The sequence below is a fragment of the Mustela nigripes genome, chromosome 1, assembly GCF_022355385.1.
Source record: "Mustela nigripes isolate SB6536 chromosome 1, MUSNIG.SB6536, whole genome shotgun sequence".
NCBI classification, from domain to species: domain Eukaryota; kingdom Metazoa; phylum Chordata; class Mammalia; order Carnivora; family Mustelidae; genus Mustela; species Mustela nigripes.
In genome coordinates this window covers 45,901,579-45,918,100 of record NC_081557.1, presented here as the reverse complement: position 1 = coordinate 45,918,100, position 16,522 = coordinate 45,901,579, and the positions used below count along the sequence as shown (strand labels likewise).

The 16,522-nt window shown below is 37.2% G+C and overlaps 2 protein-coding genes across 2 annotated transcripts; one reads left to right on the top strand and one right to left on the bottom strand.

The window, feature by feature from the left end:
• Window positions 1-218: 218 nt before the first annotated feature.
• On the bottom strand, window positions 219-1,157 carry LOC132011466 (olfactory receptor 51B5-like). The gene has a single exon (XM_059390088.1). It carries the CDS (start codon window positions 1,155-1,157, stop codon window positions 219-221), a length of 939 nt encoding a protein of 312 aa, XP_059246071.1.
• A 14,031-nt stretch (window positions 1,158-15,188) lies between these two features.
• On the top strand, window positions 15,189-16,127 carry LOC132011462 (olfactory receptor 51B6). The gene has a single exon (XM_059390076.1). The coding sequence runs from the start codon at window positions 15,189-15,191 to the stop codon at window positions 16,125-16,127; it is 939 nt and encodes a 312-aa protein (XP_059246059.1).
• The last annotated feature ends 395 nt before the right edge of the window (window positions 16,128-16,522 follow it).

The following is a 16,522-nucleotide window of genomic DNA, read 5'->3' as shown; positions in this document are numbered from 1 at the left end:
GGCAAACAGTACACACAAATTTTCTCCTAAAAAATTGCACAAATTAGTTTAGACCAAAGACTTGAGTTTACAGAGATAATGTAGGGCCAATTGTAGTTCTACTTTCACAATTATTTTAACAAGATATCTGATCATGGGTGTTTGATATGAGACTTTTTTGCTCCTCTGCCAAACCCAGAGTTCTCACATTCTGTGTGAGGAACTATGATGGTCAGAGATCATGCTTCAACTCTATGTGTAGTAAAAAGGTGAAGAATGCCACTCTGAATCTGCTTGGTTTTGACACTATAGATGATAGGATTCATTAGTGGAGGGAAAAGAAAATATATGTAGCTCATAGTGAGGTGGACAATATGTGGGACCTGCTTCCCAAACCGATGAATCAGAGACAATCCAATCACTGTGACATAGAAAACCAAGACACAGCAGATATGGGAGACACAGGTATTAAGGGTCTTGGCCCTCTCCACTTTGGAGGCAATCCTCAGGACACTCTTGAGTATCAACACATAGGAGATGAGGATAATCAGAGAATCCAGCACAAATATAAGGACTACAAGCACAACTGGATACAGGCGATTGAAGGTGGTATCAGCACAGGCCAGTTTGATGACATCCTGGTGAAGGCAGAATGCATGGGAGAGGACATGGGAATGGCAATAGGGGAAAAAGTATAGGGGTAAAATTGGAGGGATAACAGATACAAACCCCCTCATCAGAACTCCCAGCCCAATTTTCAGCACTTGATTATTAGTGAGTATAGAAGTATATCTAAGGGGGTTGCAAATGGCTATAAAACGATCATAGGCCATAGCAAGCAAAACACCAGACTCTACAAAGGCAAGTGAGTGTATAAAGTAGGCTTGAGAAAAACAGGCCACTTTTCCAATCTCCCTGTGATCCAACCAGAGGACTCTCAGCACCGTGGGCATTGTGGTCAATGTCAACCCTAGGTCTGTGGCTGCCAGCATGGCCAGGAAATAGTACATAGGCTCATGAAGGTTGTGGTCCTCCTTAATAAGAAGAAGGAGGGTGCTGTTGCCTAGAAGGATAAAGATGTAGATGAAAAAGAAGGGTGTGGAAATCCAGTGGTGAACTGCCTCCAAGCCTGGAAAACCAGTCAACAGAAAGGAACTGGAACTACTGTTGGGCCACATGTTGGGTCCATCCAGAAAAGGTGTCCTTTTTTCTCAATTATAATCACAGAAATGAAACTCCACTTTCAAGATATCACTCCAATTGTATCATCTCAGAATTCTCTCTTAAAGGTAATAATGACATTAGTATAAGCCATTGCTTCTCAAAACATATTCTTAAGACAACTTATATCTTCTGTGTTCTTAATTGCATATTCCAGGGACCATCCTCTACCTTGTTAATTAAATCCTTGATGTCGTATGGTCATTTTCATGCTAATAAACTCCCCAAGAATTTTCTGATACACATTACACTTAGAAACCATTTCCATCAACGATGCAGAAGAATCCATACTTGAAGAATTTCAAGGAACTCAACCCCGACCTAACTATACTTGCCTTCACAGTGATTTCTAATTCACATATCCTGCATATGCAGGGCTTCTCTGATGACCATTGCTAAGGAACAGACAGATAAGAGGCAGAGGTACTTTGCCTCCCTACTTCATCGATTAGTTTTGGGAAGACAAACATTATGTGCTTAATAGCCTCCTCCCAGTCCTTACAGAGCTACTCACAATTCATTACAATAGCCTGGACTAATTGGAAGTTAGATAATTATAGACCCTTGAGCTGGAATAAATGCTTAGACCAGCCAAGGAGATGGCTCATGATTGGCTTTATCCTTCAGTTTGATAAAATTTAACTTATTTCCATGTAATTTCTTTCTCTTTCTTATTACTTTTCTGTAGACCCATTATCATAACTCCCTTGAACCTGATTTCTCCCTTTTCAAGTTCTCCATTTGTATTTAAACATACAACCTCTTGATCTCCTTCTTTTTATATCCAGGTTTGCACTTCTGAACCTGTCTTAAGCAATAATAAATGAGAGCCCTATTGCTGCTTACAGAGTTCCGTTAGTAGAGAAAAGAGGTATGTCCTTTATGAAGGTCTCAACATCTCTTCTGCCACTAGATTATGGACTACGTGAATATAGAAACTGTGTTTTATTTGCCTTGCTCAGCACCTAGTAAAGTACCTAAGATGTTATGTATATACATAAACCCATTATATATATACATCAATTATATGTAAATACATGTACATGCATACATGTACATACAGCTATATGTACATACACACATATGCATTTATACAATTATATATATACATATATATTACTTCACCCTATATTTTTTTAAGCATCCACTGTGTGATAAGCATGACATTTTAAATACTGGAATTAAATGCTAATAAAACAGTCACTGATCCTATAAGCCATAAATTAAGTTAGAAAATAAATAAGAAACATTTCGATAGATAGAAGTACAATTTGAAAATAAAATAGCACTATTTAATAGAGATTGTTGGGGATGATATTACATACATTTTAGTAATTTGGATGATCTGGAACTGCATCTCTGAAGAAGTGACATTTGAGCTGAGACCTGAATAACAAAGAGAGCTAGCCACATGAAGATCTGGAGGAAGACTGTTCCATTTAGAGGGGGAAATTAGCATGTCTGGAGCTTGGTGAGCAAACAAGAGAGAGAGAGACAATAGGTACCATCAGGGACCCAGGAAGTGGTCTGGTCTCACAGGGCCTTATAGATAACACTGGAACTTTGTTTTACTACAAATGTGATGAAAACACATTGGAGAATTTAAAAATCACAATGGAGGAGGGCCTAGTGACATACTGAAATTTGCATTTTTAATTTATCACTTGGATTGCTTTGTGAAGAATAGATAAGCAAGATCAAAGAAAGGATAAGTAGTTAGAGACATCAAAATAATACAGTTGAGAATGCTGATTTTGACTACGAGGGCAGTGAAAATAAAGAAAATGTAAACTGATAAAGATGTATTTTTTAGCTAGTACCAAAATTTGCTGATATATTGGAAATGGGAATGAGGGAAAAACAAAATGAGATTAGATTATTTCTTTGTGTGTGTGATTTCTGGCTTGAGCAAATGGGACAATGGTGAGGTCATTTACTCAAAAGGGGAAGTTTGAAAGATATATTTGTAATCACGAGGAAATCAAGAGTTATCAGTAAATACGGATGACTTGAAGCAAATAGATATCCTATATTTTTCTTGTTACATACCATAGCAGTGTATTCGAGCTGTTTTTATCTCCTAAATTAAGAAAAAAAAAAAAAAAGGCATTCTCATTTAGTTATTCTTCTTTGAAGTAATTTTGCCCATGGAAGCCACCACACCTAAGATGCTCTCAAAGAAAACCATGTACCTGTGTAGATGAGATTAAACTCCAAGTTTCTAACAGTGGAAAGGTGCCAGACAACTGGGCATGAGGCAGTGATTCAGCCCTTTTGGGCCGACACTAAGTGATAGAGAATTAGTAGAATCATTTCTCATTGTCCATATTCTGTCTTCAGGATTAAGATATATAAATTTAGTGTTTATTGAAAATATGGTGACTATTGTTTATTAACCCCACATAGCTATTCTCTTCTTATGTGTTCTAAATATAGCTTCATAATGACATACTGCATGGTGACTAACATAACATAATAAAAAATAATAATAATAAATAAAATAAATACAGCTTCATTCTCCCTACTTCTCTGACTTTTAAACAGCAATTTTGTGAAGAATTCACCTTATAAAAGAATATGTAACACAGTAATAAATCATGATAGAGAAATCTATTCAAAGTGGAGGGGATCCATTCTACTTTGCCAATAAATTCATCTCAGTATCGTCTTCTCTATTTCTAAGAATTCCATTCAGATCTACCTTATACTCCATGCTGTCAGAAATTCACATGTCTTCAGCTAAGAGCTTCTTATAGTTTCTAAGAAAGACATTAAGAAAAGATTCAAAGGCTGAGGAAAGACCATAGGGAAGGAAAGAGGTTTTGAAAATTTAGAATAGATCTAAGAAAAAATATATAGTTGAATTTGTTGAAATTCAGGTAATCTTCTACCTTTTAAAGCTATAACAATTCCCTGCTTCATTTAAATATCTTGTAGAATAAAAGATGCCTCTATGTTCATCCCCTAGAAAGGACAGGAGACATGTGAGAGGGTCAACCATATTCATACCACGGAGCATGGCAAGTCTGATGTACTCATGCCTGAATCTCTTTCCAAGTGCTACCAAGTTCAGACTGAGATTTGTGCACTCATAGAGAACCAAGAGCTATACAGATCCTTCCCTTCTTTCCCCTGTCTTCTCTTTAGACAACTTTGAGGAGTGTCCTAGTACCCTTTTCCTGTATATACTATGTGTTTCCCCATACTCACATGCACCATTTCTTGGATGTTAGGGATAAGGAGCAGGGTTCTTGAGTTCTGCCTGAGGACTCAGATCATATGGCTCCTTCTTAAAGTCAGCTAAGAGATGCAGTCAGCAAAGAAAGCACCTCCCCAGAGTTTTTTCTTTTCCAGCCAACTGCAGATCTTAAGAAACATTTTCTCTATCCTAATTCCTCCTATGAAGGAGAGGGAACATTTAACTAATCTCCCCAAGGTTTTAAAACATCTTCTCCAAATAAGGTAAGGAATTAATAGAGCCTCAGGTGGCAGTTTCATGTGCAAGAAATCAGAGGGCTTATCTTTATGTCCCCGGTAGAACTTGTTATCTCCTATGGGAGACCATTTATCTTCCACATCTACTTCAAGGTTCAACTCTTTCCCAAGAGGAAACTAAATGCATCTTTTTAACTAAGACTTTTGAATTCTCTCTCTCTCTCTCTCTCTCTCTTTTTTTTTTTAAGATTTATTTATTGATTTGAGAGAGAGGGAGTGAGTGTGAGAGCAGGAGGAGGAGCAGGGGATGGGGAAGAAACAGAATCTTAAGTAGACTATGCTGAGCATAGAGCCCAACACAGGGCTAAATCCCTGCAACTCTGAAATTATGACCTGAGCCAAAAATCAAGAGTCAGATGCTAAACTGACTAAGCCACTCAGGTGCCTCTAAGTCTTCTGGATGCTAATTATATTTTCTGCTTGATTTATCTCAAAGCTAGCTTGAGAATGGAAAGTTAGATGGACTGGAGTCAACATGGTGAAAGCCAGTCAGCCTTCCCTAGTAATCAACATGAATCTATTCTCTGCAGTCTTCATCATTCCTTTATTGACTTCACCTCACCAGAATTTTTGTCTTCCTGAAAATGACATGAACATATTTATGAAACAGTGGTTCAACCAAGCACATCTCATCACTTCAGTCCCACAGATGATAATATCTGCAGTTTCTCCTTTGACCATGGCATGTTTCCTGTTACTGGTTTTAAAGGAAAATAAACATATAGTACCCATGAAAAAATTTCCTATCCCTGAAGATCTGTTTGGGTTTCTACTATACTTTGTTAGAATTAATGTTTAATGCAAATCAGAGATGCAAATGATTACTCTTAGAATCATCAACTGTTACTAATTATAGGGTGAATTTTGTCAACCTCAAAATATTCATATGTTGAAGTCTTTTCCAACTCTCAGTACCTCAGAATGTGACTGCATTGAGAGATACGGCTTATTAAGGAGGTGATTAAGTTATAATGAGGCTATCACAATGGGCCTTAATCTAACTAGTGTCCCTAGAGGAAAAGGAAATTTGGGCACATAGAGAGATATCAGTGTGCACAGGAGAAAAGCCATGTGAAGACATGGGGAGAAGATGGCCAATTACAAGCCAAGAGAGAGGCCTCAGAAGAAATCAACAATGCTAGCACCTTGATCCAGGACACCTAGCTTCCAAAACTATGAGACAGTAAATTTCTGCTTGTTAAGCCATGCAGTTGGTGGTACTTGGTTATGGCAGCTCTAGAAAACCAGTACACTTGCCATGTAGACATGAGAAAGTTATATAACCTCTTTAATAATGAATGTGTATTTAGGTATAAACAATAAAATTTATACAGGACTGGATGATAAAAGTTATAAAATTCTGATGAACAATATCTATGAAGACCTATGTAAAAAGAGAGACATACTGTGTTCATGGATCAGAAGATTCAATACAGTAAACAGGTCAATTTTCCTCAAATCAATCCATAGGTTTAAAACAATTCCTGTCAATCCCAGCTTAGTTTCTTATAGACATAGATAGGCTTATTATAAAATGTATGTGGAAGACAAAAGAGCTAAACAACTGAAACAATTTTTAAAAATAATAAGATGGGAAGAATAACTCTATTCAATGTTAAGAGTTATTGTACAACTATAGTAATAATCAAGCCTGTGTGGTATTGATGGAGGGACAGACATATAGAAAAATGGAACATTATAGGAAACCCAGAAATAAAATAGACTGACATAGATATGCCTAATTGATTTTTAAAATTTTCTTTTCACTTTTACTTTTTTAAAAACTCCCCCAACTTTATGGAGCTATAACTGACATAATATGTGGCATAAGTTTTAAGGTATATAAGGTGAGGACTTTGTTCACATATATATTGTAAAATGATTAACACAATAAGGTTAATAAACACCTCCATCACCTCACATAATTACCACTTGTGTGTGTGTGTGTGTGTGTGTGTGTGTAATGGAACATTTAAGATTTGCACTATTAGCAATTTTCAAGAACATAACCCCTTACTATTACCTGTAGTTACTATACTGTGTACCCTCTGATCGACATTTGCCCATTTCCCCCAACTCCCAGCCCTTGTCAGCCACTATTCTACTCTATTTGTGAGTTGGGTTTTTGTTTTGTTTTGTTTTGTTTTTTAGATTCCACGTATAAGTGAGATCATACAATATTTTTCTTTCTTTATTTGACCTTAGCATAATTTCACATAACAGAGTGCCTTCAAATTCATCCATCTTAGCACAAAAGACACGATTTCCTTCTTTTCTCATGACTAAATAATACCCCATTATGTCTATACAGATATAGATAAAGAAACTCTGATATTCACATTTTCCTTATCTATTCATCTGTTGTTACATATGTAAGTTGTTTCCATGTTTTAGTTACTGTATATCATGTTACAATGTACTTGGAAATATGGCTATTTCTTTGAGATAGTGATTTCACTTCCTTCAGCTATGTACCCAGAAGCTAACTGCTGAATAATATGGTAGTTCCATTTTTTTTTAATTTTTTGAGGAACCTCCATAGTGTTTTCCATAGTGACTATACCAATTTACATTTCTACCAACAGCGCACAAGGGTTCCCTTTTCTCCAGATCCTCACTTACCTCTATTATCTCTTGTCTCTTTAATGATAAACATTCTAACAGGTGTAAGATATCTCATTTTGTTGATTGTTTCTTTTGCTAGGCAGAAGCATTTTGTTTGATGTAGTACCACCAGTTTAATTTTGCTTTTGTTACTTGCTTTTCTGGTATCATAACCAAAACTTCTCATTAAGTTAAATGTCAAGGAGTTTTTCTCCTATGTTTTTATTCAGCAGTTTTAGGCTTTCAGGTCTTACATTTAAGTCTTCAATTCATTTTGAGTTACTTTGCATGGGTAGTGTAAGATGGAGGTTTAATTTCATTATTTTGCATGTGAATATCCATTATTCCCAATACCATTTATTGAGAAGAATTTCCCCATTGAATATTCTTGACTCCCTTGTCAAATATTATTTTACCATATATGTGTGAGTTTATTTCTTGGTTTTTAATTCTGTTCTATTGGTCTGTTTTTCTGTTTTTATGTCAGTACCATACTCTTTTGATTGTCCTCGTTTTGTAATAAAGTTTGAAATCAGTTAAGTGTGATACTTCAAGTTTTATTCTTTTTTCTTGGGATTGCTTTGGCTATCTGGAAATTTTAGTGGCTCCACATGAGGAATTAGGCAATAAGTAAATAACACCCATTTTGGAAAGGAAAAGATAAAATTATCTCTATTTGCAGATGATTTGATCTTATATAGTAATAATCCTAAATATCCACAGAAAAACCATTAGAAATAATAAACAAATTTGGGGTACCTGGGTGAATGAGCCAATTGAGCATCTGCCTTCAGCTCAGGTCATGGTCCTGGGATTGAGCCTCACACCTGGCTTCCTGCTCATCAGGGAGTCTGCTTCTCCCTCTGCATCACCCTTTGTTTTTGGTGGGTTTTTTGTTGTTGTTGTTTATTTGTTTGTTTGTTTGTTTTTAATTTATTTGACAGAGAGGATACACAGTGAGAGAGGGAACACAAGCAGGGGGAGTAGGAGAGGGAGAAGCAGGCTTCCTGCAGACCAGGGAACCTGATGCAGGGCTGCACCCCAGGACCCTGAGATCATGACCTGAGCCAAAGACAGATGCTTAATGACTTAGCCACCCAGGTACCCCTCCCCTTGGCTTCTGCTGTCTCTCGCTCACTTTATCAAATAGATAACTAAAATTAAAAAAAAAAATAATAGTAAGCAAATTCAACTAAGTTTCAGATTACAAAATCAGCATATAAAAATGTTCATTTCTGGGGGTGCCTGGGTGGCTCAGTGGTTAAGGCCTCTGCCTTCGGCTCAGGTCATGGTCCCAGGGTCCTGGGATGGAGCCTCACATCAGGCTCTCTGCTCAGCAGGGAGCCTGACTCCTCCTCCTCCTCTCTCTCTCTGCCTGCCTCTTTGCCTACTTGTGATCTGTCTGTCAAATCAATAAAAATCTTAAAAAAAAAACATGTTCATTTCTGTACTATACAATGAACTATCCGAAAAAAATGAGAGAAAGAGAGAAAAAACAATTTATATTACACTCACAATCGCATACAGAACCATTAAATACTTGGGAATAAATTTAACCAAGGAGGTAGAAGATCCATACACTGAAAATTATAAGACACTGATGAAATAAATTAAAGAAGACACAGATAAATGGAAAGATATTTCATGTTCATGGATAGAAATAATTAATTTTGTTAAAATGTCCATAAAGGGGCACCTGGGTGGCTCAGTCATTAAGCGTCTGCCTTTGACTCAGTCCTGATCCTAGGGTCCTGGGATCGAGCCCTGCATCGGGTTCCCTGCTTATTGGAGAGTCTGCTTCTCCCACACTCCTGTATAAAACCCAAAGACATTGTAGATTCAATGGAATCCCTATCAAAATTCCAATGACACTTTAGAATTTTTTTTTTTTACAAACTTACAAAAGTAATTCAATGAAGGAATGATAGCCCCTTCTATGAATAGTGTTGGAGTAATTAGCCATCTCTGGGGGAGGGGTGGAGGAAGAAAGACTTCCAGTTTGTACAAAGTTAACTCAAAATGGATATGGACCATTAGCTTAAATGTAAAGTATGAAACTCTAAAACTTGTACAAGACAAGAGAAAATCTTTGGGGCCTAAGGCAAAGTGAAGAGTTATGCTTGACATGGAATAACACTGTTAAGAGAATGGAAAGATGAACTACAAACTGGGAGAAAATATTTGCAACAACATATCTGACAACAGATTCGTATATGGAAAATGTAAAGAACTCTCAAAACTGCACAATATATTAAAAAAGATCAAACAATAAAATTAGACAATAAGCAAAAGGGATGAGCAAACATCTCAGTGAAGAGAATGCACAAATGGCATATAAATTCATGAAAAGATGTCAACATTATTAACCATTAGGAAAATGTAAATTAAGACCACAATCAGATATTGCTATAACGTTATAGAATAACCTGAATGAAAAATAGCACCAAATGCTGTCAAGGATGCAGAGGATCTAGATCATTCTTGCATTACTGGTGGGAACAGAAAGAGGCAGCCACTCTGGCAAAGTCTTGGCATTTTCTTATAAAACTAATCATGCACTTGTCTTATGGCCTACCATAAGACTACTTTTGGGGTTTTATCCCAGGAAAAAAATGAAAATATATGTTGATACGAAAACTTGTATGCAAATATTTATAGCAGCTTTTTAAAATAATTGCCTAAAATGCCAAACAACATAAATGTTCTCCAATCATCAAATACTTAAACAAACTGGTGAATTCATACAATGAATTGCTGCTCAGCAAAGAAAGAAGACAAAGGATTGATACATGCAACAAATCGACACTTTTAAGAAGATTTTGCTGAGGAAAGAAAAAAGAAAGAGGAAGGAAGGAAGGAAGGGAGGGAGGAAGAGAGGAAGAGAGGAAGGGAGGAATCCGGCCAGCCAATAATTCTATTTACGTAACTTTCTTGAAATAACAAAATTTTAGATATGGAGCTTAGATAAGTAGATCTTAAAGGTTAAGAACAAGTGGAAGGGGAAAGGAAGGGAGGTGAGAAGGTTTATAAATGAGCAACGTTAGGTAGCCTTATGGAGATGAACTGGTTTTGTCCTTTGGCTATGATCGTATTTATAAGAACCTACACGTGATGCAACTGCATAAAGCTATCCACATACAAATGAGTGCATGTAAAACTGGTGATATTTAAGTCACCATTGACCAATGTCCATTTTCTGGGTTTGATATCGTACTGTAGTTATGCTAGATGTTACCACTGGAAAAAACTGGATGAAAGATCTATAGGATCTTCTTTTATATATTTTTGCAATTTATGAATCTATATTTATTTTAAAATAAAAAATTAAGTAAACAAAGACCCTTAAAATATAATGTATGTTTTGTTTGTTTGCTTATTGAACTTGTATTGAAACACTCAAGCGTATGCTCCCGTAGAATTTAGGAAACCATCTGTGCTGATGGGAACTAGTGAAACACAGGAGATATTCCTTGAATGCTGGATAATATTCTCCAACTATCCATCGGTCAGTTGGTGGGAGTGATGGGAACAGTGATTAGATTAAGAGATGTAAATCTGAAAATTTTTGCAAAATATCCTCCAAATATAGGGTATAAGGAAATTATTCTAAACCTCGTGATCTGAAGGCCAGATTCCCCTTCCAGGAAAGACTTGCTGCCCAGTTCTGGGAGTGTGGTCAAAAGACAGCCTGGAACTCAGCTTCTGCAGGGTCTCTCTCAGCTGCAGGGTACTATAGCTCAAGGACATAACCTTCCTTCTTAGGTGAGGAGAGGTCTTAAAATTCTAGTCTTTTCAACTCCAACAAGTGGTAATACTGTTGGGTAATAAAAAGCTGCTCCACAGCTTTCTGCTGTGTTGGCTGAGGATTTGTCCACCTGTATCTAAGTTTGAGTTCTTCCTTTGCCAAGCTCTGTTCCCTCCTTTCTTTCAAAAGTCTAACCTCTAGTAAATGACTTTCACCCCAAACTTGATCTTCATATCTATTTCTGGAGAACCCACCCAGTGACAGGAAATACTGTTATCAGGTGAAAGTATAAGATTCTGGGTAGAGAGTGACTGTAGGGAATACAGTGATATCATGAATTTGGGCTAAGAAAATTATTCTGTGACTGCCATCCTTGCTCTGTCTTCTTAAGAAGAACATGGGAATGGAGGACAAGACAGGGGGAAAAGAGGAAATCAAGGACTGGACTGGGGACCTCCCTTCTGTGAGACAGTGTCCATTGGCTTCAGCCAGACTTTGAGACTAGGGGAAAGATAATGGGTTAGGGAGAACTCTTTAGCAAAGTGATAATTTGCACACATTCCTCATTTTAGGGATAAGGATTGGGAGTACCCACAGATAAGTAGGGAGTTCTCAATAACTCAGTTTCAGTCCACATTCCTAGCTAGGCTACTTTTCCTTCCATATGCTGATACATATAAACAACTAATCACTCTCCTAGCAACGGAGCTTTTATTTAAACCTTTTTTTTTTTCCCCTACAGAGACAGAGACCTTGGGGACTGCTGTTCAAAGTCCCAGATCTCCAAAGTCAAGCATTCAAGTAAGTTTTAAAAAAAAAAGATGAAAGGAGGGACAAATGAAGGGATTGAGGGGTACAGAGAGGAAGAGACAATGAGTGCCCCAAATCCAGAATGGACCGCAGAAATGAGTTTCTGAAATAAATGTTCTTACCTGCCAAGATTTTGTGCAGACTATGAAAAAAAATGTCATCATAACGGAGTTCTTCATAAAGCTAAGGACTCCAGATTCATGCCTGTGGAATGAAGAATGAAAGAGAAACAAAATTCAGGTCAGTGAGGGTAAATACTGAATCTTTTCTCTGATGGCTCACTGCAGGTACCGGGTAGAGAGGGCAGGAAATAGGGAGCTGGATTTTGGGCAGGAGAACATGATAGCATTCTCTGTCAAGGATATGGAGAATCACCATGGGTCTTTAAGTCTTTCCAAAATCTCTAAAACTTGGCTTCTTTAAGGATTACCTTCTCAGATGTATAAAATAAGGCCAAGGACAGATTCTGGAACATGTGAAGCAAAGAAGACTTAACGGGAACAAACCAGATGATGCGTGTAGACTCAGGAATGAATTGCACAGCTCTAATTCTTGCTCTCTCCATGTTTCCACCTATAGCCTCTCTGACCTCCATTCTAACCTTGTGATTTCCTGCATGGTCTTTTCCTCTAGAAGCCTAGATCAGTGACAAGGATAGAATCTCTCCCAAAAGACTGAGAAGGGGTAGCTCTGTAATTATCAAAGGTTCAAACACTTTCTGGAGAATAATCACTGTCATCCAGGACTAATAGACCAACTCAAAATCAATCTTGGATGGAGCGTGGCCCATGTGTGTGCTTTTAGATTAGGATAGCTATTTGAATAGCTGTGTATCTTCAGCACCTGGAAAAGCACACAGACTGCAATAGGCATTCAACTCCCTGAACTGATGATAGAGTAGTTTTTCTCTCCATATCTCTTATAACAGCCCTCATGGTGTCTCTATGTGCTGGGGACATACAACTATGTATTCAGAATCAGTCAGCAACTTAGTACCAATCAATCTATGTGCTTTGATGATTTGAGAACCTGCTCAAAATCAGGCATGTAAGATAGTGAGAAAATAAATTTGTATGTGTAGTCAAACCAATCATTCAGTAACTAGAAAAGAACACAAATTATGTGCAAGGCATTCTCCTAAAAACTATGTATTGAGAATGGAGCCATGGGAAGCCCTTCAAATAGAACAAACAGAAGAATGGATTATAAATTTGAACTATCCAAAAAAGAAGGATAATAGACAAAGGTTAGGAGATTTATTTATTTATTTTTTTTTAATGGAGGTGGGTTAGAGGAAGTGTCAGGAAAATAATCTAAGGGAAGGTGAGGGAACCAATAAAAGATAAAAGTCTGAGCAGGATCTCTAGGTTGTCTGCTCTGAGCCCACAGTTTACACAGCAGGGTTTGAGACTTTGGGAATTAGCTTCTCATTAATGAAAACCTAACTCCATTCTAAAACAGACTCTGGGAGATGACAGGTGGCTGCAGGGATAAGGCAAAAGTCTAGGATTTTTAAACCACAAGAATTTACAGATAATCTCATGTCCAACAAAAGTAGGTCTGAGTAAATCAAGTAAAATGTTCATATTTTCAGTATGAAAACAGAAAAGAGAGGCAGTAAGCTTGGTTGTACTCCAAAATACTGCAAAGATTTCACCATTCTGTAGTCTTTTAATCCATAGTGCCTAAAAAGGCTTCTGCCATTTGCTTTATGTATCACCTTGGACATATAACCAATATGACTCTGTGGAAAGGGGGAAATAAGCTATTGTAAGGTTTTACCAAAAATTAAAAATAAAGATGAGACCTATGTAGTGTCCTAATGTCCTGACACATAATGGAAGCTCAGCAAGATGAGAGCAAGGAGGTTCTTCTCATTAACAAAGCTTCGGAAGTGAAGAATAATTTACCCCTTGCAAAGCACTTCCCTCATTGGCAATCCCATTCCACTCTTACAACCTCTATCAAGAGCATCACTTAACAAGACAGAAATTGTTAGTATCATTTAAAGATAATAAAACTAATGCCCAAGATTAATTGACTTTCCCAATATCATTATTGTTACAAAGCAACAGAGAGGAAACACAACAAAATTCTTCTGAAGGTGAAAGCCCAATAATCTTGCAGACCTTTTTTTCATGGGCAAAATATGTCCTTAGATTCATATATTAAATTCACACAAAGGTATTCTTTTCAAAGCATGTGAGATATTCAGTCCATACCAGCCATAATAGAAGATGGCCCTCGTTGTCTTTGGATGATGCCACCAATGTATGCTTTCTTTACTCCCAGAATTTGGCTACCTACACCAGGTGATACCTGAAATTTAAAGGTCAGAGAGCTATCTCACTTTTGTCATCAGACTCCATAGATTTTAAAAATTATCCTCTTTGAAATTGCCAAAATAACTAATTTCTCTCTTTGTATTTCCAAATAGGTGATTTGTGCAGTTAACAAATAGTGCTCTCAAGTACTAATCATAAAATCTCATTTTTATTGTTCATTTTTTGTATCAATAATGAAATTTTGAATTCTTTGAGACACAGTACACCAATAACTAAAGTATTATGGCTCTGGGGCTCATATAGATTTTGAGGTCTATGTGTTTTAGAGATAAACACATATAATTAACTCATATCGTTTTTGTAGCTTCTCCAAAGTCTTTAGAGGTTCAGTTTTTCATCCAGGCATAATGATTATTATTCATTCCCTCAAATCAACTAAGTCTATTTTATTTATTGATTAATTGACTGATTTTTCTTTCTTTGTGTTTGTTTTCCCATCTGATGTTCATACTTGCTTTTCCAGCATTGCACAGTACTAATTTTCTACTAATTTTTTAGGTTTCTTAGATTCTAGGGAACATTTCCATCTACCTACAAGATCCCAAGTCAAAATAAGGAGCACCATGAAAAACGTGCTGTAAGTCCCACCACTATTACAGCACTATTCAAATATACCCTTATCTTCTTTCATTTTGTCTTTATTTTATTGTTTATATAATTTGTAAGGACAAATATTGGGCAAATAAGGACAAATTTGTAAGGATTATATAATTTGTAAGGACATCAACCATCTACATTGGTCTACATTGCTTTATCACCAGTATGTTGTCCAATAACCCTGAATGATACATAGAGTTCTTAATACATTCTATTCTCCCATTTCCTAGGAATCTCGAAAGAATGACTAAGTTATTATTCCTGCTATCACTGGAAGTCAAGACTGGTAAACATCTTATGAACAGGTAGCACACTCAGGGGCAAACTTCTACAGAACTAGAGTTTCTACTGCATTACCCAAAGGGAGTATTTTCCTCTTTGCAAGGCCTGCAATGTGGCCCAACACTACGGCCTCCCCTTTTCTCCTTACTGGCTTCCCAGGCATGGAGAAGGCACACCACTGGATCTCCATCCCATTATTGGTGGTTTATGTCTCCATACTTCTTGGTAATGGCACCCTTCTCTTTCTTATCAGGGATGATCATAGTCTTCATGAGCCCATGTACTATTTCTTAGCTATGTTGGCAGCCACTGACCTTGGAGTGACTTTGACCACGATGCCCACAGTTCTGGGTGTCCTATGGTTGAATCACAGAGAGATTGGCCACCAAGCCTGCTTCTCTCAGGCCTACTTTATCCATACTCTTTCTATCGTGGAATCTGGTGTTTTACTTGCCATGGCCTATGACCGTTTTGTTGCCATTTGCAACCCCTTGAGATATACTTCCATCCTTACCAGCACCAAGGTAATGAAGATTGGGATAGGGGTATTGATAAGGGCTGGTCTATCAATTATGCCAATTATTATTCGCCTTCACTGGTTTCATTACTGTCAATCCCATGTACTTTCTCATGCTTTCTGTCTACACCAAGATGTTATCAAGTTAGCCTGTGCTGACATCACCTTCAATCGTCTCTATCCAGTTGTGGTTGTATTTGCAATGGTCTTGTTGGACTTTATCACCATCTTTTTCTCCTACATTTTGATCCTCAAGACTGTCATGGGCATTGCTTCTGGAGAAGAAAGGGCCAAGGCCCTCAACACATGTGTCTCTCACATCTGCTGCATCCTGGTCTTCTATGTCACTGTAGTTGGTCTGACATTCATTCACAGATTTGGAAAACATGCTCCTCGTGTGGTCCACATCACAATGAGCTATGTCTACTTCCTTTTCCCCCCTTTTATGAACCCTGTTATCTATAGCATTAAAACCAAGCAGATCCAGAGTGGCATAATTCGCTTATTCTCTCTGCCTAATTCTAGAGCATAACTTTGACACACTGCTCTCCAAAGATTAACTCAGGGAGCTTGAGAAAGCTGACAGCTTCATTGGTAGGATCAACTAGGAAAAAACATGTCAGTGGAAACCTACTTCTCTCTGGTATTTAGAATATGATCTTACATGGTACATTTATTGCTGGATTGTGCATGGCACAATATATATGTAAGTATATATTATGTTTTATATAAAACACTATATAAATATATATATACGTATATATATATATATATACGTATATATATATAGCACCAATCATTTCTCTCAAGTGTCCAACTGATTTACTCTTTTTTCAGGTAACCCGTGCTATTCAATGACACTAAGCACCTGATATATGATTCTTAGATCTACAGTATGGGTCTCTTACTATTTGAGTCAAAGCCCAT